This window comes from Trachinotus anak, unplaced genomic scaffold (genome assembly GCF_046630095.1).
Source record: "Trachinotus anak isolate AG129_WGS33_773 ecotype Australia unplaced genomic scaffold, CSIRO_AGI_Tana_v1 ptg000016l, whole genome shotgun sequence".
Classification (NCBI taxonomy): domain Eukaryota; kingdom Metazoa; phylum Chordata; class Actinopteri; order Carangiformes; family Carangidae; genus Trachinotus; species Trachinotus anak.
Window position 1 is genome coordinate 2,475,516 of NW_027273867.1, and position 23,082 is coordinate 2,498,597.

Here is a 23,082-nt window from a genome sequence, read left to right on the forward strand (position 1 = left end):
GATCTGGTACAGGTGTCTCTCTTTCAAATCTTCATCCCATCATTTTTGCCCCCACGCCTTGATTTAGTTTGTTCTACTTATTAGTATAGGAAACTCTATTTGCTTTGCTTTTAATCCACTTTATGTCTTAAGGTGTCATCTTACTTCCTTATATTAATTTTCATGTGTTTCTTACTGCATTTATTTATTTCATAATTATTACTCTTGACTTCACATTCACAGCTATATTGAGCACGTTTGTATTGTTTGTACATTTTAATGTTTTTCAGTAAAGATTGAAAAAAAAAAATCATGGATGCATTTTGAGAACATATGAGGTCTCAAATAAATCCATAGTGCACATTTTGTAAATGAAGATGTTTTGGTTAGAATTGTGATGTTTCTTTCTTTAAAATGTTAACTGGTGCAAATATATGCTATATATGCTAATATATATATGTTACAAAACATACTTATACTATAAACTCTCATCAGATTGGTAAAAAAGAAGGGACACACAAAAAGACACAGAAGACATGACTTCACTGTCCTGGTAGTGGACCTGATGGTGTATGTCGATTAGTTCAGTTTAAAAAAAAAAAAAAAAAAAAAAAAAGGCTGTGTGTTCACTGAAGTTTATTGACAATTACAGAAACCACTGGATTAAGTCTGGTTGTGGAAGGAGAGCAGTGAAGATGGCTGAGGAGAAACACAAGATCATTTACATGTTCCACCACAAACTAAACTCATTCTGCCTCCAATACCTCAGATAAGACTAAGAATTTGTTCATATATTTAATATGACACATTTCCTAAGTACAATTTGCAAAGTGTTGATGTTGAAAATTTTATAGAGCCCTTCCCCACATTTCTAGAACATGAAAAAAGTAAAAAAAGAACATGATCTCAGCATCCTCAAAGGTTAGTGATTCGTAGAGATGCAAAAACAAATCAAAGTGTACTGAATAACAGCAAAACCTTCAGGCTGATAGAAAGAAAATATTTAATGACTGACGGTCACTGCTCGTCCAGATGAAACCGTCACTTCCACCCATAAAGTATATATATGTTACATCTGTTAATACAGATCTCATTTAAAATGTGCAGGCATTTCAAGGACGACTTCTGCACAGCACAATTACATGACATTACTGAACATTCATTGCAGAGCTTGTGAAAGGTAGTTTGACAAATGAATTTTAAAGGTCCCATATTCAGAATTGTGCCTTGAAACGAGCCATCGGGACTTGTGCAACTGTGTGATGTCACCACTCTCAGCCATGCCCCAAGACCAGCCCAGTCCAGAAACCATAAGATGCAGTTGAAAGCAGTATAAACTGTCACACAAACGTACATACTATAGTTCGGATCAAGATTGACAATCTCATGAAAATGCTAGCATAGTAAGAGTCCAGGTATATTAATGTTTGAACAATAGTTTGAAACTCATCAGTCACCAAAGGGCACGATCTGATACATGAGAAAATGTTTCAAAACCTGACACCACAGCTTGTATGTGAAATCACACACGGTCAAAGAAGGGATGGTGAACAATCCTCTGAAAACGGACTTAAATCAGCATCAGGACGGTTTCAAGCTCAATCAGATCTTTGATGACGGTATGAAAGGTTCAGATGTCCGTGCCCCCTCCACTAAGGGGCAGGTGTGTAAGGCAGTGATCCAAGAGAGGAGTTGGATTTATTCTGTTCTAGACGGGAGAACCACAAACCCCAAACCTCTGTGAGGAAACAGGAAACTGAACCAGACTGAAAACATTAATGGCTAGGTGCACGCTTCATCGTGGAGCCCTACCCCTGCATGGCTACTAGCAAGTTTTGAGATCCCAGTTTAATCACTGTAACTCATGAACTGTTTTCACTTGACCATAATATAATTGAGTATTCCCAACATGCAGCAACACACTGTTTTTGTGGTGCTACTATAACTCTTAGAGACTTCTATGACAAGAAATTGAATGAATTATCTTGTAAATGTAATGTAAAGATATGAAGTGGTGGTGGTCGTGATATCAGCGTTATGCACAGGCCGTTACTCGAGATAAAATCTGGATTAAAGCCACAGTGTGTAGAATCTGTGGGTAGTAGCACCAAGAGAAGACACTGTGGCGGAGGGCAGTTCATGCTGACAGGGATCAACCCAGGGAAACTGCGATGAACAGGCTAAAACCTACACATATATAATTCTGTTAAAAGATGGTGGAGTCGGATTATTTTCCAGACCTCTGATTAACCACCACAATGATTTGCTCAGAGATTCAAATGTGTGCTCGACAGCCATTTCCTGTTGGGTAGAGAAACAACAAACAACAAACCAGTGCTTTGTCAGTAGACTGAATAATGATGCTATCTTCTAACACATTGAGCAGATTGACTTACACAAACGATAACTCTTAAAATCACATACTTCTCTGAAATACTTCTGTGCTGACTGAAAACTACGTAAATAAGAAGGATACGTCACTTGAAAAAACCTAAGTTGGTTAACACGTATGTGATGTCAAGCAACAAATAAGTGCTTATGCCATAACCAACCAGTCCTCCAACCTGAACAGCCACAGAGGTCGTGTTGTCCAACCCTCTGTACGACCCATAGCAGTGTCTACTGAAATAGCACCCCCACCGTGACAGGCGTACTGGAGTTGTCATGGTTACAAGCAGAATACCTACATTCATCACCATGGTTACTATAATAACAGTCCTGGCTTGGTTAGGTTTAGGAAAAGATGGTGATTTGGGTTAAAATAAGAACTTCCTAAACATTAGACGATCTTTGTTGTCATGGTTACAATAATAACAACAACGGTCATGGATAATAGAAACAACATAAACTGCTACTGTCACATGGGAATTGAACACCACTCTCCTGTGTCATATTCATCCATCCACCCCAACCTCCTCCTGACGTGGACTTTGTCGCTCTATAAACTACGTCACCGCACTTTTCCCTTTGCTCCTGTCATCATTACTACGACCACTAGATGTCGCCTAGCAACAAAACCTAACTATGGCTCATAATAACCTGCTGACAGACGATCATCCACGCTTGTTCTGGCTGTTATCTGCTGCCAGTTTTTTTGTATGTCATCAAGTAGCTAACTACAGATTGAGGAAGACAACATCTACGGGCTCAAATTAGGGTCAAAAAGATTTTGACCCTAATTTGAGTGTTCACAAATAATTCCAAAGTTTGTGGTTGTAAATCAACCTTTGTAAACCCTTTTAAAAGAAAAATGAACTTGCAGGAGAAGTTTGACATGTTTGTACATGTGGAGAACAGAATTGCATTTGGAAGAGAGAGAGGGGGAAACTGTACAACACAACACTCAAAGTTGCCACACTGTGTGACACTGAAGTCACAAGTTTTGACCCTGGACAATGACAATACAATTACTAAGCAGTATCCAATCAGAGAGCAGATAGTTGTGATACCTTCATATCCTGAAAGGTAAAGTAGATTTTCAAGATGGACGACAGGTTTAATTATGCTTGGTGATCCTATAGAAAATGATCCTTCTTTAAAATCAACTACACCTTTCAGGCCGAGACAATTGCAACGGAACCACCTGCCCTCTGATTGGCCCCTGCTTTGTGATTGGACTGTCATTGTCCAATCGGATTCAGATATAAAAGTTTGAGCGCTGAGTGTTCACGCCATTTGCAGTGTGGTTATGTAACCGATTTAATTTGTTCATGTTTTAGTGCAGATTTATTTTACAGGTGTACAAAGGTTGATTGAAGGTTGAACTACAAACTTCGGAATTATTTGTGAACATTACAAGCTCAAAACCTTTTTGATCCTAACTGGAGCCCTTAGATATTCTCATTCTTTATCCCGCCTACAAAGCTCTAAATTGGTCGACTGCTTCTCCAACCTTTCTGCTTTTAACAAGAAAACGCCAGTAGAACAGGTGTAAATCACTGAACAAATCAAAGACATGGGCAGAGATGCAGAGGTCTAGATCCTGGTGAGAAAAAAACTTGAGTAGCTACTACAACTGTACTCAGATGGATAAATCATCCATCAACGCAGAACACAACATGCAAAAATAAGATGGTCAGGAAGGAAAGCAGTCAGAAGTTAATAAAAATAGAATTATCACAGATACTGTGTTAAATGGCTTCATAGGAAGACATACTGTTCTCTCCAGTTACATACAGATTAGCCAAATATTTATATTTCATGTGCAAGTTTGTAAGGCTTGTTACACTGAGAAGTCAACATGTATGTACTATAGAGAGTTCTCTATATGTTTAAGTGCCACATCTTTGAATGTGACTGTTTAGGGTTAATTGACATTAAGGGAACAATCATCAGAATGTGACAACATTAAGTATCTTTAAAGCTGCACAAATCAATATTTTCAATATTAAAGGTCCCATCCAGTCTAAAGGTAGATGTCCATGTGTGTTTTGATTATAAAGCAGGTCTAGGTTCTATATTAATACTGTGAAGGTTTCAAAGCCTCAGTCCCCAGAGAAATGCACACAGCCTGTATTCAGAAACTGAGCCTTAAAACCAGCCGTCAGGACTTCTGGAACTTTGTCACAATAAAGCAGTCACCTCCCTCAGCCACGCCCCGAGCCCCGCTCACCTGGACCCACCATCCAACCTTGCTGGATCTGGCTTACCTGAAATCTGCTGTATTTTTATTGGATCACTCAAAACAGTCAGCCAATCAGAGGAGAGGCTCAGAGTCCCTCTTCTGATTGCCTGACTGCCCTTTTATTACAAGACCTCCAGAGGGAACCCAGAGGGAGGAGATGTAAAACTACATCGACAGACAAAGATATCTTCTTATGGATATCAACACTTTATACAATATAAAAAAAATATGGGACCTTTAACAATTATCATATTATTAGCTTCTATCAGCTCATTGTTTTGGTTTTACGATCAACACCTCCTCTTATCAACCTCATCTCAAGCAGCAGAAAAGGCTCTGATAACTCCCCGTACACTACCCGCCCAACACCAAATCAACAATGAACAAACAATTAATGTGGCTTTAAAGAGCCTACACACATAATCCACCCACACAGGTGTTTCACAACTTACTCTTCTGTTGGGACATCTTACACTGTTTATCATTTTTGTAGCATGTGGAATTTAGTGACATCACATAATTTACAGCATAGCTCCACCCACCTTCAGACTGAAAACATCTGTGTGGGTGTGTAGGGCCTTTAACTGCAGTGTGTAATAAAGCACAATAGGAAATGTCTTGTTATAACGTTTTTACTGATTTAAAAATTTTTAAATGGTAAACAAATAAGAAGTCCCATCATTGACTGTCTGTACAACTGACAACCTAACACCAGCAAAGCCGACCTAAAGGTACAGAATGAGAAAGCAAACCATGTGAAGGAGTGTGTGCAGAGGAAGGTCAAACATGATGTTCTGATGGAGAAAGGCTGGAGGACAGTGTGGAGGCAGCAGATCAGTCTAGAGTCCAGAGGTGAGGAAGAAGATGGCAAAGATGACGAGGTATATGAGCTTGCTGGGCCCAGCTGCTCCACACACACACACACACACACACACACACACACACACACACACACACACACACACACACACAACCACTCAGTCCATCTTCTCCTTGTGAACCAGTTTGGGGGCATCCACAAAGTCTTGGCCGTTAAACAGGATGATGGCAGCTGTGATGGCGCTCGCAGCCCCCCAGAACATCACGTAGGCCAAGGTCTCTGTCCACGTGTCACCTGAAAGACAAACAACAGTCCTTGATCCTGGGTTTCAACCACACATCAACTTCTGTGGCTGAAAAATGAAGCCAACACTTTAAGTCTGTGTGTGTGTGTGTGTGTGTGTGTGTGTGTGTGTGTGTGTGTGTGTGTGTGTGTGTGTGTGTGTGCTGCGGCTGCGGAAGGTCTTTAATTTCAGTGCACGTTAATGGATTAGAGTGAGCATGTATCATGCCTCACAGATGCATTGCATGATCTAGAAGTTCGGCGTCTCACCTATTTTATTGTTTTGAGATACAATACACTGGTCCATTGTCAATGGACAATGGTTGTGACAAAGGCCATCCTTCACTGTGGCCCAGGACACATTCATGTTCACACTGCTAAAAGAATGTGGCCACATGTGGTCCAGACCACCTCAGAATGTGGTTTGAGGCATCCTCAGTCTGTCCTGGGTGTGTTCACACCTGAACTTTGAGCTGTCCACGCTGGTGATCGGATCACCTGAGACAGATGTTAATACCTGGTCTGAACAGAGCCATTCAGTGGAGGTCCTCCTCTGGATTTGAAACCAGGACCACGTGGTTCGCAGTCAGCACACTCACCCCTTGGTTTTCAGCTCTGCTGGTGTTTTTTGTTTTCACAACGCCAATGTAAAGTTACAAGTTACAAGATAAACAGGGAAGAAATGAACAGTTACTAGTAAAGAACTGCGAGCAAACCCACCTGCACTCAGATTCTCAACTATGAATTTCCTATTTCATCACAGAAAGAGATTTTCCCAGTGCTGGCTTTAACCACCACAGATGACATGAGTATAGGTTGGACTTACCAGCCATGAGAAGACACACGATGCACATGGAGGATGCCACCAGCATGATGATGGGCAGCTGCAAACAGAACAGTGGATTAACAGTCACATTCACTGCTGCTGCTGACAACAGAGAAAACACTCGTGTACTGACCGTGAGGAACTTCCAGTCCTTCTGCACACGAAGAGGAGTTGGTCCGTCTGACTCATCAACAGCAAAGTTACCAAGGAACAGGTCGATGGAGTCCTGAAACCAGCAAAACCACAGTGACATTGTGACTGGACTGAATACACACACGCCATTCCAAATCCTATTTATTTTATTATTGGGACTAAACGTGAAAGGAAAAGACACACGGACGAATAAGAATTAAAATGTTCGTCTCATTTTCCAATAGACTGAGAATTGAAATGTGATTGAAACATGAGATGGACACCGGTCAGTCACAACATTAAAACCACCTGCTTAATAATGTGTAGGTCCCCCTCAGGGTCCTCCACAAAGTCTCTCAAGGTCCCTGTGGTATGAGGCACCAAGACGTTAGCATCAGATCCTAAGTCCTCTAAGTTCTGAGGTGGGGTTTCCATGGATCGGACTCAATTTTCCAGCACATCCCACAGCGGCTCAATGGATTGAGTTCTGGGGAGTTTGGAGGTCAAGTCCACACCTTGAACTCTCACTTTCCTCAAACCATTCCTGAACAATGTGTGCAGTGTGGCTTTATCCTGCTGAGAGAGGCCACTGCTATTAGGGAATACTGTTACCATGAAGGGGTGGACTCGGCCTGCAGCATCGTTTAGGTAGGTGCTACGTGTCAAAGTAAAATCCACATGAATGCCAGGACCCAAGGTTTTCCAGTAGAACATGGCCCAGAGTATCACACTGCCTCCACCAACTCGCTGTCTCACCCACAGGTAAATGACGCAGCTGCACCGGGCCGACCACATTGTTTAAAAGAAAACATGATTCATCAGAGCTGGAGCCCTTCTTCCATTGCTCCATGGTCCAGCTCGGATGCTCACTCATTGTAGGCACTCACCACAGTGGACAGAGGTCAGCATGGGCACTGTGACTGGGCTGCAGCTACACAGCCTCATATGCAGAAGCTCTGACGCACTGTGTGTTCGGACAGCTTTCCATCATTGCCAGCATTAGACCTTCGCTCCACACATGCATCACTCAGCCTTGGGTGTCCATGACCTGTCCCCAGTTCACTGGTTGTCCTTCCTTGGACCACTTTTGGTAGGCCACTGAATACTGGAAACACCCCACAAGACCTGCCGTTTTGGAGATGCTCTGACCTGGTTGGCCCTTGTCAAAGTCACTCAGATCCTTGCACTCGCCCAATTTTGCATCCTTCCTTCCTATGTCAACTTCAAGAACTGGTGGCTCACTTACTGTCTGATATATCCCACCTAAGACAGGTGCCATTGTAACATCTGCATATGAATATGTTATTCACTTCACCTGTCAGTGGTTTTAACACTGTGGCTGGTCAGTGTCTGGACTTCTTCAGTGATGATTATCTAGAACTGGCCTTGTCTATGAAGCCAGGGATCAGTGCACCTAGTTCCCCGACCTGGCCTGCTGCCCGGCTTCCATTACATCCCAACCCAACTATCCCTGCAGGTGCTGGGCCCACAGGGAGGTGGCTCCATGTAATTTCTTTGGGATGTACCCGACTAGGCCCAATGGGCAAAGGCCCCGGTCATGAGATGAACTACCCTCTCAGGTCTAGCTCCAGAAGGGTGCCCCTGTCTCTCTGATCCGGGCAAGGTGATGCAGTTCTGAACATGGCTGATCATCAGGTAGTTTCTGAATTGCGCTGAGTCTGGCATCTGCCCTGGAAACAATTTGCCTTGGGAGAGCCTCCCTCACGTCAGAAGGAACCAGTTGAGGTGGGTCGGGCATCTGGTTAGGATCTCTCCTGGGCGCCCTCCACTGGAGGTTTTCCATGCACGTCCAACTGGCAGGAGGCCTCGGGATAGACCCAGAACACACTAGAGATTATATCTCACCTGGACTGGGATGCCTCCCAGGAAAAGCTGAAAAACTTTGCTGGGGAGAAGAACGTCTAGGCTACTTTGGTTGACCTTCTGCTGCTCTGACCTGATCTTGGATAAGCAGCAGAAAATGGATGGCTGATGTAACTAAAACGAAACATGTGACAGACATTATACCTGTCTGAATCCATCAGAGAAGTTGTTTTTGTAGTAGCGGATCATGGAGTTCCAGCCGTCCATCAGCAGCCCCCATCTGGTCCTCTTCCCTGTCCTGATGGAGAAAATGAATTCTGATTAAACAGCAGCCATGGTGATGATACTGCAGGGGGACTCCAGAGTACAACACAGATGTTAGTCAACTGATATGTGGTGTGGATTGTTACAGCACTGTACCTCGTGAAGTCTGTTTTCAAGGCTCCAGTTCCTGCGTACTGTACAGCGCATGCATTGGCATTGTCAGCCCATGCTGGTTAGAGAGCACACACAGAGAACAGTGAGGACACACTCAGAGGCTGGAGCTCCTACTAAACACACGACACATGCTAACAGTTGTAGAAAACGGAGGAGTTACCGTTCTTGTAGATCTTCTCAAACTCAGCCTGCTCTTCGATCCGCTGGCCCACATTCAACACCCCCATCCTCTGTGGACACACAGCCAGGACACATACACTGGTCAGACCCTAAGCTTTCTGTATCTTCCCAAAATAACAGACCCAATCCAAGATCCAGTGGCTGAAAACATCTAGTTGCATAGTACGTCTGAAATATTACAGTATTTGACAAAAGGTTAAGCATTATATTTTCATCCTCTGATAAAATGCTGGACCTGAAGTTGATGTTGGTTTGCGAAACTACCATTTCAAAGAAAAAGAAAAGATCATAGACTGGTGGCTTGAGATCTGGTCAATTGAAAAAAATCAAATCAAAAAGGCAGGTGTTAAGAGTTAATTTTACCAGTGATGTTGTCACCACGAGTGCGTGCATTTGATGACATCTAGCCAGTGTTCGTGTGTGTGATAAGCATGATGCTACATAATTAACAGCTGTGGTTGTGTGGTGTGTGAGGCACAGCTGTTGCTGATAATTAAAAGTCTATCTCACAGAGAGGTGATGCGATAGCCAAGTGGTTAGGCACATACCGCAATGGCACTGATACTCTGAGCAGCGGCCAGTCAGTCTCTCTGCAGCATGTAATTCCCCTACTCTCCATCTCCACGTTTCCTCTCTCTTATCTGTACCATCCAATAAAGGCATCCAAATGCCCCAAGAACATAAACTCTGTCCTAAATAATGTAGAGGTTTTGGGGATGTTTGAAGAGTTGATGGTCCATGAGTTTTATCTGTATTGACTAAGTGGTCCTTGCTCTGAAAAGGTTTAGAAAACACGGGTTCGGTGTTTTCTTAATGTTTAAGAAAAATCACAACAGTGAGTGAACTCATGTCTGCATGATGACAAACTGGATTATTGTCTAATATATTCTGTCACGAAGTGAATTATTTACACTCTTCTCTCATGTCTGTTGAATTTCTGCTGACTGTCCTGCACACTGGTAGAACCTGCATTATCAAAATATTGTATGATTATTTTGCTATTATAAGAGGCTCTGCAGCAGCGGGGTTAAAATACCTGGAGCTGAGACTGCAGGGAGCGTCGGGCCAGCAGGCTCTGGATGACGTTAGTCCGGTCCAGGCAGTCCATGCAGTTACTGCGGAAGACTCCTCTCTGCTGGGTCGCTGTCTTCCCCTCTGTGTTCACCATGAAGTAGCTACACACAGAGAACAATCTGAATACTCCCTCACAGTATGCAGGTACATATTCACCCAGAACAGCTGTCCACTAAGTTACCTGTATTCATCTTGTGTCTCAGCGACATCGTCCACTAAGATCTGGAGACGGTCCCATCGCATGTGGCTGCACTCTTTGTGGAAGTCGAAGGCTATGTAACTGAAGACAGAGGAGACAACGTCACAGTGGTTAAGTCAGGCCAGTATGTAATGTTACAGTCTGTAACTTCTGCCTCTGGGGGTCTCTCAATCAAAACACTAAATAAGACGATATTTGGTGACGTGAAGTAGCGTGGGATCATGGGAGTTGTTGTCTGTTGACTGTTAACCTTTGTTTCAACTGTTTTTCTGATGAACCAGTGGTTCAGGAGGTTTTGACCTGGAGCTGAATTCTCCACAGAGTCTCCTCCTCTCCACAACAGAGCAGCTGATCAGAACTTGTAAAAACACTGAATCAAACAGTTTCACATTTAAAGTTAGTGATTGGTTTATGCTGTGTCAGTGACACAGGACGTCTCTGATTGGCTGGAGCTGAGCTGTCTAACATTTCCTCAGCTTGTTTCTCTGATAACTTCAGATCCAGACATCAAACGACTAAAATCCTTCATCTGGTTCAAACACAGAGCTGAAAACCACCAAGGTGGAGAAAGAGGATCTGAAACATGAGACTTCAAACTGGATCACAGTCAGTTTGAGCTTCTGTCAGACAAACACACATGAGCAGACAGGATATGATGTAACTGACAGGCGTCCAATGAAACTGAGCATTACCATGATTAAAATCACAGAATTGATGGAAATGTTTGTGATGATGTAAGAAGACAACTTAACGACATATAGAGCAGAGGTCTGGTTGTTTTTAATGTGGAAAAGTTACAGATTCTAACTTTAAACCTGGGAGGGGATTATAGAGATTACTTTATAGCAGTGTCTCTGTCATGTATACAGGTCACCAGATTTATACATGTGCATGACAAAAGGCTGCAGACAAGGAAAGTAGCAGTGGAGCAGGTGAATGAAAGAAGGAGAGATGGAGCTGAGAGGAACATCTCATCTCAATGTGCTCACAGACACATGCAGCATGAAGGTGCAGAGCGACACATGATCTCCTGCCTCTAATGCAGTTACAATAAGACAGCAGAATAAGACCAAACTTGGTCGGGGGCAGCTGATCACTGACCTGCTGCGTGTATACGCAGATTTACAGTAACCTGGTTACTACAGTGCGGGTAAGCACGTTCTGCTGTGGTCTCTCTTATTAACCGAGTTACATAAGTGAATGTTTACTCAGTGAAAATACAAACTGGACGAGGCGTTAAGTGACACTTACCTGAGCATACCACTGTTCATGCCTGACACCATCTTGGAAAAAGCCTGTTCTAGTGGCTTCTCTGAGCCCTTCTGATTCACCTGGAATGACAAAAAAGCACAAGTCTGTCAGAGAGTCTTTCTCCTACTTCCTTTCAAAACAATAAAGAAGAGCGTGAAGTAGGGTCCTCACCAGGTTGAGAATAGTTTGCTTCCCATAGATGAGGAGCTGAGAGTCGAAATGCCGCTGGAAACCATCCATCTACACAAAGTTTTCAAGTGGTTAGCATCAAATTTTCACACTTATCACCTTTAGAAAAAAAGCACACAATGCCTCCTCTTACATGACTGGTCGTTTTGCTGATTATAGGTTTAGGCTTGTATTTGAGGTTGGGCCTCTGGCTCCAGTAAAAGGGCATGGAGCCTCGTGTCTGCCAAAGAAAACAAGAAGTTGAAAAGTCATTTCTGAAATCTTGCACTTCCCATATTTGACTGCTTTAATACCTGATCTAAAAGAAAGAATAGAAATGAGCCCTCATAATACTCACCTGTACAAATGAAGCCTTTGACCCTTCATACAAAACAATCTGCTCAGTCTCCACAAAGTTAGCAGCATGGCCCTCAGAGTCGATGCCTGTGAGGACAGGGTGGGGGCAGACAACGTTACCTTCTGCTACTGTTCAACAGAAGCTGAGCTCGGCTGACGCGCTGCAGAACACCAGAGATTTAACTATCACTAAGAAAATGTGTAAGCCTTCAGCTCCTTTACTCTCCACTCATCAAGATTTAACTCCACAGTTCCTGGTGCAATTCTGCAGAGACAACACTTCAGTGTTACGCTTCAGGGTCTGTTACCTCTGACGTAGTATCTGACACCGGCCCGGAAGCAGCTTCTCCTGGATATGAGGATCCACTCAAAGATCTTCCCGTTTATACGACATGGTTTCATGACGATGACTGGACCAGGAGGGTCAAGGAAAGGCTTAGCTCAGGATCTGATCTCATCGTATTTTATCTGATTGTATCTCATCTCACCTCATTGTATCTCAATTCATCTAATCTCATTTTATATCATCGTATCTCATCTCAGAAAATCTGAAAATACTAAATATTCAGTGGAAAGGATACATCCATGGACAACGGGAAGGGCGAACTTATGAAGCTATGGGGAAACAGTCACACTTATTCTGATGAAATAAAATAAGTAAGAAAACGTTCACTAGCATGACTGAAAAATAAATGGGCCATGGCTCAGGAGTGACATGCGTTACCTCTGGCTGTGCGGCCAGTTCTCTCAGGAGGTTCCCGTTCCACACAAACCTCTGATCTGCCTGAAAAACCACAAGCAAGTAAGACATCAGTACATGCTTCAGCAGTCACAGAAGCAGAACATATGACACTGCTCATTTTGAAGTCATAAGCTCATGATCAGCATTTCCAACATCTTGTGGGATCCATGACATGAAGAACTGAGGCTGAGGCACGACAGAGCACAACCACATCTGACCAAATATGAATTATTTATGATGAATGCATGAATATAGTGTGGACTTCTGTGAGGTCATGTGTCCATATAGCAGTGGATTTTTTCCCAAAGTGGCGATGCTAATCAATCATACAAGAGCGCTGGTGATATGTTGTCCAGATATTGTTATCATAGAAACAAAACCAACACACAGCGCTTTTTGGATGCAGCGCTGCCAGCACTTTTCTGCCAGAGAAACACACTGTATGGACACACGCCCTCAGGCAGTTCACCCAGCGCCTCACCCTCTCCAGAAGACTCATCTCCTGGAAGTCGGGGCTGGTGTTGGCCAGTCGCTGCAGAGTGTGTGTCAAGTCGTAGTCAGTGCAGAAGTAGAAGCCGTCTGTAGTCAGCACATTGTTAATCATTGACAGGAAGGTCTTATTCTCCTGTGACTAGAAGAGGAAAGAAAACAGACTTTTATTTTTCAGGAAAATTCATGACGATACACTTTGCAGAGAGCAGGAAACTGCAAACTTCTTGTACTGTATGTGTTGACGATGCAACTTTTCCTCTCCATGTACCTCAGCTCTATCTAATCTACGTCTGCTATCCATATCCATATTTTCTAACTACTAAAAGTCAAACTTTGGACTTGTGTGAAAGATAATAGTAAATATCATTCACTATTCTCCTACTCACAAACTTAAGAATAAAAACTATTTATCAAACATCTTTTAACCTAAATCTCTCAAATATTTATTAACTTAATTGGTTATTTCCTATGTTAATTATTCCTGGGGATGTGCATACATTTAAAGTCAGCTGCAGACTCCAAGATTCTGTAAAGGAAAATTTTAAACAATGACAATAAGAATGTAAAGATATAGTATATTAATGGCGTCCTGAGCAGAGAAGCCCCTCCCCCCACGTGTGTTGTAATCTGAGATTCTCTGTTCTTTTATTCAGGTAGTTGGTCTGGTAGCATGTGCATGCTAGCGCACATACGTGTGCACGTTAGTGTATTTGAGTCCCTCCTGTTAAACCATTGGCCCAAAACACGTTTGGAAACACACAGGTGAGATGACATGGTGCAGTACTGGTATGGTGCAGGTGAAAGTGACCTTCCAGAATATCCTCCACTGAAGAAGAAACCACTGTTTTCATCTAAAAAGGCTCCACCAATGAAAGAGATGAGACCAGAGCACAGGAGGACTGGACATGGGGACTACTGGCTAAAATCCCAGTTGGTCGGAGGACTGTCAAAACATCCATGAAGTTTTTTAAGTTGCTACCAGCTCCATCAGTGTCATTCATGCAGCCGGTCCCAGTGGATCAGTCCAACATGATGTTAATGTCTGTTGTCATTAGTGATGGCTACAGTAGCATGATAATGTTAACTAACTTGCTGCTGCTCATATTATAATTTTGTTTGGCAAATGTTGCTGTGTAAACCACAGACTGACTACAGCTCACCAAATCTGCCAGCTGACAAAAACAATGGTTGGAAAGTAGAAATGAGAAGATGCTTTTGTTTATCTCTCTCATATCAAGGACCCATTGTTTCAAAAAACAATAAGAATTTCAATTGGAAATCTGCCACCATGTGTCAGGCCTGAGTGGAAAGCTTGACAGGGAGGCAACAGTAACTAAGAGTGTGGACAGGAAGTTTTTCCATGGACCTGGGTTTAGTGAAGGGTCAGTGTAGGTGTTGTAAACTGCTGCTGGCGAGGCTTAGCTCGCCCCTCCACCTTCCAATTCAGTCTTATGCAGCAGCAACAGTTGTATCAGAAAGAGTTTCGTGCTTTGTGTGTCTCTGTTGGGCTAATAGGATCTGGCTGCAAAGCCAGTTAGCACAGAACGTGAAGCCTGATGTTACACCTCCATCCTTTCACTGTTAACTCACTCCATCTGCTTTCTTACATTCCTCTGTCCACTGTTACCAGAGATCACACTTACTGACTAGTTTGTATTTGTCATTGCCATACAAAAAGTTTAAAAAGTATTATTAAGTATCATCTGTTTGGTAAAAGCCACACACCCTCATCTACTACAGCCAACAGTCCACTGTTTCTCATTGTTATTTCTACGCTGCATACACACTGTTTTATCATGAATCACACAGTTTCCAGCCGAGGCTGTTCGTTCATTTACTACACAAGAATAGCAGCAGCAGCATATTAATAATGCACAGCCTGCTTCACTGAAATCAGATAGTACACACTGCAAAGAACGACTGAAACATGAGCTCTCAATCAGAGAATGGACATCTGTGAGACACCCAGACAAATCGTCTGACTTTCCAAACCACTCAGCACAGCAGTGTGATAGTCAGAGGTGGACAAATTACACAGCTCCAGTACTTGAGTCAAAGTATAAATACTCCTGGTCAAATATTCCTCCGATACAAGTGAAAGTTGTTCAGTCAAATTTTTACTTGAGTTAAAATACTGGAGTACTTGATTTTAAAAATACTCTTGGATTAGATTATTTTTAAAATCAAGTACTCCAGTATTTTAACTCAAGTAAAATTCATCAGATCACCTTTTAAATACAGAGTACTGAAATAATGTAGTCATGTAGTAATAACTACTGGGTACTCATGGGTTTAGCTCATCAACATGTTGATGGGCGTCACAGCTGGTGTGATCCCCCCACATCATGATCTCTAGCTTTAACTGAGTTGATTTCATACGACTTCTGGTGCTTTTTTTTTCCTACTGCAACATCAGCTGAGTTTCTGACTCTCGACTCTTCATAAATAACAACAATTTCTTTTCACACTTCAAAGTTTCACTGTTGCTTATTTAGTAATAAATATTTCAGGTTGCAAAGACATATAGAAGATTTCATGTCAACATTTTGGGAAATACTCTCATCTCACCCTGAGTCGCAGAAAATCAACATCACTTTGATTTGACTGTGTCCAGTACAGAGACTGGTCCTGGAGCAAGTTTACTCCAGAGGCACAGGAGAGCTGCTGAGCAAGCAGTAACTAAGAGAGTTTCAGAGCTGTTCAAAGGTCTTTTTCACTTCTGACAGGGTTAGGACGTTTGAAATTAACTTCAGGTGGTCATTAAAAAGTGTCATCACTGCCTAGATACAGGGTGAGTCTGCAGCAGTGTGTAAGCTGTTAACACGAGGTGCAGATTTTGAGTGAGCAGTGCTAACGACCTGGATCTCTGAGAGGTGCAGCACCGTCTTCTTATACGAGATCACATCAAAATCCACGGCCTTCCACACAGCGTGGCCCAGGAGGCTGCCCACATTCCTCTTCCTGGTGATGACGATCAGGTACATCCCTGTCAGGTGTAAGTGGTCAGTCACAGCTGTTTCACTGTCCAGGGTCAGAGACAACACAGTGTATCACAGAGGAACCTACCTGCTACCAGGCGAATGGTTCCCATGATGCCACATATAGGCCTGGTGACTGCTGAGGGAGGAACGTCCTTTTTACCTACGGTAGATTGATAAGACAAAAACAATCAATATTCCATATATTTATATGTTATCCTGACATCGATTCATCGATTATGTATAGATTAATCTACCATCAAGTTTCATGATAACAAAATGACATAATATAATCTGCAGTGACATCATGTCCTCTGAAGAATTCCCAGCAGTCCCCATCACGATGACTGGATGATGACAGGGTGTCAGATTTTAATGCGGACACCTGGGGAAAGCTCAGGTTGGACAGTGGGTATGTGCAGGTACTGATCTTTCCCACATATTATTTACATGGATTATTTCCATCAATGCTCAAGTTACAAAGAGGAGAGCAGAGTTTTTTTGCCTGAGTGTTGACGGTAATCCTGCACGACATGAGAAAAATCTGCGATAACATTGTTCAATATTGAGATGACGACATGACCTGTGATGAATAAACAAATACCAAAGTGTCCATATACAGTTCCTATGTCTTCCTCCACCATTATGCCAGCTGACCTCACAGTCATCATCAAATTGACATGAGGGCCCAGGTATCCAGGCTCCACCTGACAAGTCAAATGTTCTCATGTTGTGTGTGAATGCTGGGTTTTCTCTCAGTGCCTGGAGGCTGAAGTCGAGGCTGCAGCGGTGAGACAGTCGAGGTTCTCTCACCAAGTGTAGCTGTATAATGTTAGATTTATCTTCATCAATACAGTACAGCTCTGCAGGTAATGCTGCTGGAGAGGGGGGTGGGGGTGAGTGTACGCTGTGAGTGTACAAAAATGAAGCTGCAGTCTACACACAGAAAGCTTTCCTTTTAGCTTCTTCATAACAGTTTACTATTAGCTTAGCGTTAGTACACTGTGGTTGTGTAAAACAAAATGCAGTCTTCTCTACATGTTTACAGTTTGTGTGATGAAGGATGCTGATTGGCTTTTTACTCACAAACCTATTAATGATGATTGTTGTCAGCTCCAGTAAAAAGTTCACTTCTTACTGGTCTCCACCACCACCTCCATGTTATCGGCTACTGTGTGTGTGTGTGTGTGTGTGTGTGTGTGTGTGTGTGTGTGTGTGTGTGTGTGTGTGTGTTTCAAAGAGGACAGGCTGCAGCCTGACCATCATTTTTTTCCAGTTCATTAGGCTCAAGTCAAAAACTTTCCATTGTGTTTATTGCACATGACAATGAAAATGCGATCTATTGGTCAGCACTAGTGGACAGGTTTTTAATCTTAAGGTAAATGTCTGTTTAAATGGGAAGAGGATTGTGTCTCCAGGGATATAAGACCTACGCTGATAGGACACTCTGAGCTGTCCTGGACCTTGTACAGTACCACTCAGGTGGTGGTTGGTGGCTCATTGCAAGTTAGACCTTTTTTGATTTTTGATGAGCTAATACATGTGGAGAGTGAAAACAAAGACCAACAGCAAGGGTTCAAATGTGTTGACAGCTGAGATAGTGTGTCTCAACCACAGCTTAAATAGTTTAGTCTTTGTGATGTCAGTAAACTTTCAAAGAGATACCTGTGAGGGTCATCTCATTTGAGACCCTGTCGATTGCCAGCACAGCATCAGCCCCCTCATCGCAGGCCTCAATGAAGAACTTCTCTGGGGTGGTGTGCCTGGGAAAGAACGATGGTTAAAGATATTAAAAGTTTTTCAACCGTGGGACTGCAGCTTGCAAATGTTTCGTCAGGTTGACCAAACTTCCCAGTGTGCTACAGATGAAGCTTAGGATGGTAACGTTCTCCTGCTACAAAGCATGTCAGCTGCTAGAGTGGCAGCAGCAAACACCGCAAGAGGTCAAACGATTATTAGTTCTGGATGGATAAACTGAAGCAACATAAAGACGAGAATGCTCTAAGAAATATCTCACAGAGCAGAATAACATGAACCACAAATTGTAGCCTTCATTTACTGCAGATGCAGAGGGAAACCAGCTTTTATGTCTACATTTAAAAGTACATTTCATCACAGTTGGACTTTCACTATTTTCTCATCTGTTCCCAGTGTAATTTGCTGTTGATGCAAAATGATCACTTCTTTCAAAGTTTACCTGTAGCCTTGATAAATTCAGTATAATGCTCATTGCCACTGCAGTAATTCCAACACTTCCCCTTACAAAGAAGTATTCTACAGTCTTCTCTGTCGCTTTTACTTCACTGATGTTCCACAATAAAAAGCTTTCATGCAGCATAATATCATAAACTCTTTCTTGACTGGTGGCCCTTTAATGTGTAGGGTTGTGTGTAGGGTTGTGTTTTACTGACAGTGACACTGATAGAAAAACTCCAACATAGAATTGAATCAATTACTGAATTTAAAAAAAAAAGTCTTCGTATTAAAGGTCCCCTAGTCTAGATGTAGATGTCCATGTGTTTTTATAAAGCAGGTCTAGGTTCTGTATTAATACTGTGAAAGTATCAAAGCCTCAGTCCACAGAGAAATGCACATAGCCTGTATTCAGAAACTGAGCCTTAAAACCAGCCGTCAGGACTTCTGGAGCTTTGTGATGTCACAACAAAGCAGTCACCACGCTCAGCCATGCCCCAAGCCCCGCCCACCTTGACCCATCATCCAATCTTGGAGGATTTGGTTTCTCTGAGTGTTTACCTAAAATCTGCATTATTTCTACTGGATCACTCAGAAAGTAATCAGCCAATCAGAGAAGAGGCTCTGAGCATCTCTTCTGATTGGCTTACTGACGTGTTGTTACTAAAGGTCCAGAGAGAAGCCTGAGAGAGGAGATGTAAAACTACACTGAGATGGTTTTTGGTTCTTAAAACCACAAATATATCTTCTAATAGAGATCAACACTTCAGATAGAAAAAACAGAAGAAATTAAAATATGGACTTTTAAAAAGAGACAGAGCAGTAGAGCGCTGAGTATCACATGTGCTGATGGAGTTAATGATGTGGAAATGCATTTTGATTAATTTATTACATGAGCTGTCAAAGTATACATAATTCCACCTTCCTGATGGTTCCTACCCTTCCTTTATTAATGTAGGCTGTCACAAGCACATACAGGTGTGATATATATAATATAATATATATATACATAATGTGATATATTCTGTTATTTATTTGACAGTCAGTGTGAAGATGGAGAGGAAATGTTGGGAGAGACAGAGGTATGAGGTGCAGTGAAGGTGCCCCAGCCAGGAGTCCAACAGTGGACGTTGTGGTTATCTGGTATGTGGTTTAACCACTAAACCACTGGGTTTCTCAAGCTGAGACACGTTTAACCTGGAGTGCCTCAAAACATGCTACACCCAGAACGCAAGGTGCACTGACACTCCCAGAGACATCCTCTGTGATTAGGTCACAGCCTGAGCCTCGAAGCCTGCCATCACTATGGGATTAAAAAAGGATCAAATGTTTTGGAGGCACTGACGCGGCAGTGTGAGCACACAGGCTGATGCATGGAGGGATGCAGGCTCCAACCCCACATCATACCCACCCTGCTGAGATGGCATGGAGAGGGACACTGAAGGTGGTTTCAAAAGGCCTTCTTGCCAAGTAAGGATCCTTACTGAGTGAAGTCAACCGGTGAATCCCTGCTGGCTATGGATGTGCAGCTTTGTAGTCAACTGTGACCTCTGACTTCCCTGTGGAGGTTTGTTTTTCTTGTGGGGAACAATTATATAATACACTAAACACATGATCATCTCGGGCCTCACTGATGCCAAGTGTTGTAAGGAGCATACCATGTATAGTAATCACAACAGCCCCTGTGTAATTCCAGCTTCATTCTCATTATCCTCACATTTCCCCATGTCTGTCTCTGCTGTCAAACTACTGAATAAAGGCAACATGACAGAACAAGTTAAAAAGGCAAGTACAGGAATAGTCAAAAAGAAACAGAAAGTCAATTAAGAGAAATTGTAGACTAATGTAGGCCTGGTATGGCAGAAACTTTCATATAAAGCCACTTGATTTGATATGTTAGGTGGAGCCGCAACAGTTAAAGTAACACAGCTTTAAATCCCTGCAACAGAAAAATGTGACCTCAGTGGAGCTCAGGGTGATGTAGTGACACACTCAGCTGCTGCAGTGGTGACAGAGCCACACAAACACTTTATTGTTGGCCTTCAGTAATCCAGACACACTTAACATGCCTGTGCTACAACAACACAAAGTATTATTGATATAATAACTTTTACAGGACCATACCAAACCTTTAACATGGTTCAGCCTATTTACTTCAAACCATCTGTACTTTTCTTTACATCACCGCTGTGCTGGTCCTTCCAATATTAAAAGAAACCACTGGTTTTCATTCATTTCAGTAGAGCATGAGAACCAACCAGCAGTGACAGGAAACCTGCTTGAACTTGGTGATCCTCCACAGTGAACACCATATATTTAACTACACATGACCTTCACTGTTATGACTCAAGTTTCAATACTTCTCAAAATGATCAAAACCCCAGAATAAAATGAGTATAATTAAAGTCAATGGCTGCGTGGAATGTGAGGAATCAATTTGAACCTCAGAAATATTAGTATGGTAGAAACCTGGGGTTCACAATCCCCAGAGACACAGCAAGTTACACTAATATGATGGTAAATATATTTCTGCTAAACACATTTTGTGTATTTTTCTTATTTTTCTCTAAATGTTTTGCTTTTTCTTGTAAAATACTGGAGGGTTTTTTTTCTCTTGATCAAACAGTCTGAAGAGGGGAAAATCAATCTTAGGTTGAACTTATACATTAATTCAACTATTAAAAAAGATCCCATATAGTCTAAAGATAGAAGTCCATGTATTTTTACCAAGCAGGTCTAGGTTCTATATTAATACTGTGAAAGTATCAAAGCCTCAGTCCACAGAGAAATGCACACAGCCTGTATTCAGAAACTGAGCCTTAAAACCAGCCGTCAGGACTTCTGGAGCTTTGTGATGTCACAATAAAGCAGTCACCACGCTCAGCCATGCCCCAAGTCCCGCCCACCTGGGCCCACCATCCAACCTTACAGGATTTGGCTCCTCTGAGTGTTTACCTGAAATCTGCTAGATTTTTCTTCAATCACTCAGAAGATAGTCAACGACCTGTTGTTACTAGAGCTCCAGAGAGAAGCCAGACAGAGGGGATGTAAAACTACACTGAGATTGTATTTGGTTCTTAAAACCACAAATATATCTTCTGATGGAGATCAACACTTCAGATAGAACTGTTAAACATGGGACCTTTAAATTATAAGGTCTATGGTCCACATGTTGTTTCAAAGCCATCTCCATAATGCCTGAGTGTTTCAGCTGGAGAAATACAAAACCTCTTCATTGAAACTTGTACCAGGGGCTTTAAAACCCAACATGTGTAATTCGCATGTTGGGTTTTAAATGGATATAGCAGGCAAAAGATGAGGAACACTCCTCATCCTCACTAATTACATCTGCCAAAATAGCGCTGACAGAGAACAGGTGGCAGGAAGGACTAGTAGGACTGGGCAGCCCACAGTTTGAATAAGGGATCAACAAGGGTGTGTCTGGAAAAGTACAGAGAGCTCTGTCAACTTCCATGAAAGTTATAGAAGAAAGAGGCAGCAGGTTCGCGTTTGAGACCCCTGAACAGTAAAACTGACGCCATACCCATCACCAACCCTCTGCTGCTGTGCTGCTGCTGCTGCTAGCTAGGATAACTAACTTTCTGCCTCCCGGTTCGGACTAACCAACTCCCGGTTGGCTACCGCTGACAGCCGCACACACCTCCTGCCGAGTCTGTATCACGACGCCAACATATATTCTCCATAATGAATGAGTGCGGAGTGAAACTTGGCCGGTTCTTGCTCTACCGGCCGAGCCCGTCAGCGAACTTCAGCTGCTGTGTCATCTAAGCTGACGCTAACTCTGACGTCCGGCTAACACGCTCATAACCGTCGCCTCTGAGCAACCTTTCATCCGACGTAGAAATGAGAAAGGCGTATAAATAAAACAAATGATTAACCTTATTATATGTACTTACAGATTGTATCTCTCGTACGCGGTCGCCATCTTCGCTCCGTATACCTGACCTCAGTGACGACAGCCGTGAGTGGGTTATGAGTGTGTGAGTGTGTGTGTTGCCAGATACGAGCTATGTATTCCGTAGAGGGCGTAGCACTTAAAATGAGGATTTCTCTTCCAGCCCATGTGAACCTGGCCCCCACGAAAAGCCTGATGATGGATGGTACTTGTAGTTCAATCACTGCAGCTAGGTGCTTTACGTTTGTAGAAATTCAGAAATACGTTTGTACCATGTACCAAACGTATTTCTGTATTTCTGTACCACAGATTGAATTAAAAAAGGTTTGTACCATGGACTGTATGTATGTACCCAGATAGAAAAATTAATCTGGCCCATAGAAAGGCCACATGCTTGTGTTTCTCTGGCCCACTATATGCCCGGTTCCATGGCCCGAATCTGACCCACATATAGCATGATTGTCAGATGCCTCTTCTACATCTGGAGCAGTTTTGGCACAGAAAACCTTGTGGATGTTAGACAATACTGGAGGAAAACAGCAGGAATCTGCACAAATGTGGAAGTATATGGGCGGTCAAAGGACCCAGGCACATTTTTGATGTCTGC

The 23,082-nt window shown here is 42.7% G+C and overlaps 1 protein-coding gene across 1 annotated transcript; it reads right to left on the reverse strand.

The window, feature by feature from the left end:
- Positions 1-598: 598 nt before the first annotated feature.
- sacm1la (SAC1 like phosphatidylinositide phosphatase a) lies at positions 599-22,624 on the reverse strand. The gene is made up of 20 exons (XM_071501039.1): positions 22,477-22,624; positions 18,032-18,129; positions 16,455-16,529; positions 16,247-16,374; positions 13,378-13,527; positions 12,879-12,938; positions 12,736-12,769; positions 12,463-12,564; positions 12,156-12,241; positions 11,952-12,038; positions 11,801-11,869; positions 11,630-11,709; positions 10,361-10,459; positions 10,142-10,280; positions 9,086-9,155; positions 8,908-8,980; positions 8,692-8,785; positions 6,665-6,757; positions 6,532-6,589; positions 599-5,717 (listed from the first exon to the last, which is right to left on the reverse strand). Exons 1-20 carry the CDS (start codon positions 22,503-22,505, stop codon positions 5,581-5,583), a joined length of 1,761 nt encoding a protein of 586 aa, XP_071357140.1. The 5' UTR covers positions 22,506-22,624; the 3' UTR covers positions 599-5,580.
- Positions 22,625-23,082: the final 458 nt, after the last annotated feature.

Coding starts and splice junctions, on each gene's coding strand:
- sacm1la (XM_071501039.1), bottom strand. CDS start 22,505: ATGGCGACCGCGTACGAGAGATACAATCT. Junction 13,528..16,246: donor TGCACCTCTCAGAGATCCAG/GTCGTTAGCACT, acceptor TTCCTCTTCTAG/TCACAGGAGAATAAGACCTT. Junction 8,786..8,907: donor TTGAAAACAGACTTCACGAG/GTACAGTGCTGT, acceptor TTTCTCCATCAG/GACAGGGAAGAGGACCAGAT.